The sequence below is a fragment of the Symsagittifera roscoffensis genome, unplaced genomic scaffold (genome assembly GCF_963678635.1).
Source record: "Symsagittifera roscoffensis unplaced genomic scaffold, txSymRosc1.1 SCAFFOLD_638, whole genome shotgun sequence".
NCBI lineage: Eukaryota > Metazoa > Xenacoelomorpha > Acoela > Convolutidae > Symsagittifera > Symsagittifera roscoffensis.
The window spans coordinates 1-2,832 of NW_026970793.1; the positions used below are offsets into that span (position 1 = coordinate 1).

At 35.1% G+C, this 2,832-nt stretch overlaps 1 protein-coding gene across 1 annotated transcript; it reads left to right on the plus strand.

Moving 5' to 3' along the window:
• Positions 1 to 412: 412 nt before the first annotated feature.
• On the plus strand, positions 413 to 1,670 carry LOC134855982 (neuropeptide S receptor-like). Its single transcript, XM_063872348.1, has one exon. It carries the CDS (start codon positions 522 to 524, stop codon positions 1,533 to 1,535), a length of 1,014 nt encoding a protein of 337 aa, XP_063728418.1. The 5' UTR covers positions 413 to 521; the 3' UTR covers positions 1,536 to 1,670.
• Positions 1,671 to 2,832: the final 1,162 nt, after the last annotated feature.

Here is a 2,832-nt window from a genome sequence, read left to right on the forward strand (position 1 = left end):
CTATTATAAAACTACGAAACACGACATCAGCCAGTAAGTTGATAGTCGAGTAACTGTCATGCCAATCAAGTGACAAATATTTTGAACTGGTTAAGAAAAACATCAAAGAGTTATAACTATGAATTTAACAATTGAATATACTTAAACACTAAATTTGTTTTCTACGAAGTACTATTTCAAACTTTAAAAGATATGAAACATCCCAGACCTTAGTCTTATTCAAAAACGGGCAAAACTTTGTAGCTTGTTACTTCCGTATTTTTTGTCATGAAAATTACTAAACAATTCGGCATTAATCCGAATAACTTTGAACTGGTTTTGTTTTGTAATATTAAGCAATTTGCCAGTTGATTTCTGTTTAGCCTGACAAAATATCATATTCAGTGAACCATAAGTCAAATTGATGGTTTGCTGAACAGCGAAGGACCGTATTTGATTAATGGTCGATATTAAACTGAACAGAACTTGAAACTGTTTGTGAAGAAAGAAAACGCGGATTACATTGGTTTCTTTGTCACATAATGACCAACGACAGCAACTCCAATGGCTGGAGTTTTTTTGCTGGAATTTATGACACAACCTATATCTATTGGCCATTAACCCTTCTCGGTTCGTATGGCTCGCTTAATAATCTGTTTGTCATCACCATTCTATGGTCTCAGCAAAATGCACCTCAGTTGACGATTTTAAAATCGCTAGCTTTCTCTGATTTAAGTATTAACTTGACATTTCTTGCTCTTATTAACTTTCCGAGTGATTATAAGGTGCCTGTCAATTTTTTCGGCAATTTGGCATGTTCTACATTCTTTTCGATTTTTCTTATATTCGCTTTATCTGCAGTATCAGCTTGGCATTTAGTTTGGCTAACTTTGGATCTATACGGTGGACAAGGAGAGTTCAAATGGCATAAATATTTTTTCGTTTCTAAGCTGCGAATCCGGTTATCAATTGTTGCTCTATGGGTATTAGGTTTCCTAACTATGAACAACGATTTGTGGGAATATTACGTTGATAGTGAGACTCAGACTTGCTTCTTCAGCTGGAGATCAGATAAATTACGATATATCGTTGGCGTAGAAGTACTCGTTTTGATTTTAGTTTTACCTTTGGGAATCATGACGTGGTGTTATTTGGGATTGTTCAAAACAATGCACGATGCAAAAAAGTATTATGAATTGAGAAACAATACTATTACTTCGGTAGAAAGTGATGACGCATACAAAACTACTAAGAAGTTTCTGATTTCAATGAGTGTAAGAACTTCTGTGCTGCTTTTAGTATACTTGGTAACCTGGACACCGGCGATTATTTGGCTGACTAACGTCTTCAAAATAACGAATGACGGTATTTTCGATGCTTGGTTCAACAATCTAGCTGAACTTATTCCTATTTTAAACGCGGCGATGAACCCGATTCTCTATGGTTGGTCTTGGTTTGAGTTTCGAGATGCAGTGAAGTTGAAATTTACTAATATGTGCTGTCGTAAAACTAGATCTAGAAAAACCAGATCTGAAAATTTGGATCTAGACAATTGACCCTTTCATCAAAACTGTTAAATTTAACTGAAACATTTGGCTACTACGTAATATTGTGAGCTCAACTAAAAAAGAAAATTTATCAGTTTTATATAAATTAGCTGAATCATTTTTTCGTTTTATTGACTTAAAAACTAAACCCAGAGCCCTGATAGCGATTTATTTAATATTTATATATTTATTTTTCGATTTAACAGAAACTGTTTTTTTTCCAAAACCCTACTAGATGATTTAATTGTCACGACTTCCGAAGAAAAATTGGAATTTTTATGACTGGGACTATTTTGACGGCTACATTACGAAGCCGAACTGTGCATTCTGTGCATTGTAAACGGATTCCGCAACATACCAAAATCAGATTTGTCGTGAAATCCGCAGCATTTCTACTATTCTTTGATCTACTGCGCTGTTTTGGATTCCACAAACAATTACTTAAAACATTGCACCGCTTAAAATTGCTCCAAAAACAGGCAAATTTGCTGAATCTGCAATTGTTTTTGCGGAATCCAGAACAATTTGTTGAATCCACAAACAAATAATAAGACCTGTGTATAGCTACATTGAGCTGTTGGGGAATCCGCAACTGTAAACGGAATCCGCAAACTATAAGTGGTATCCGCAAATTGTAAGTGGAGTCCGCAAATTTTAAGTGGAATCCGCATTTTGTTTGCGGATTCCACATATATTTGCGGATTCCTTTTACACTTTGCGGATTCCACTTACAATTTGCGGAATACACTTACAGTTGCGGAACCCTCAACAACTAGCTATATTTGCTTGTTTCGGAATCCGCAGCAAAACAGTTGTGCCGACAAAATTTACATTAGCGCTATTTGTATGCGGAACCCACGAAACTTTTGTAAGTTGAATCCACTTACTTTTTGGAGTATGTTTAAAGGTTTGTCTCTGGATTCCAGGAACATACAGACACAAAATTGTGCGCCTATCCAGTGCACAGTTTGGTCTCGTAATGTATAATTTGAAATGATTTAGAAATTGAACATATTTCGTTCTATTAAAACGTCAGCGGCAAATTACATCTTTTCAAACTGAACTGAAGCAAGCAACTGGCTCTTTTAATTACTTTACCACGCGAAAACTATAGCACTTGGTATTTTACACGGCTTGATGAGTGTGTCGGCGATAACATTAACAACTAAACATTTTAATTCTTTTTTTTTCTCGAAAAATTAACTTTATATAATTTCTTACACCAAACGCACTTTACAAACAAGTTAAGAAGGCAATGGAAACGTTAAGGGTGTTGCTCTGATGTACGAGCAGTCTTTTTTATTTT

Bases quoted from the DNA above. Each gene is read 5' to 3' on its own strand.
- LOC134855982 (XM_063872348.1), top strand. From the start codon at position 522: ATGACCAACGACAGCAACTCCAATGGCTGGAGTTTTTTTGCTGGAATT.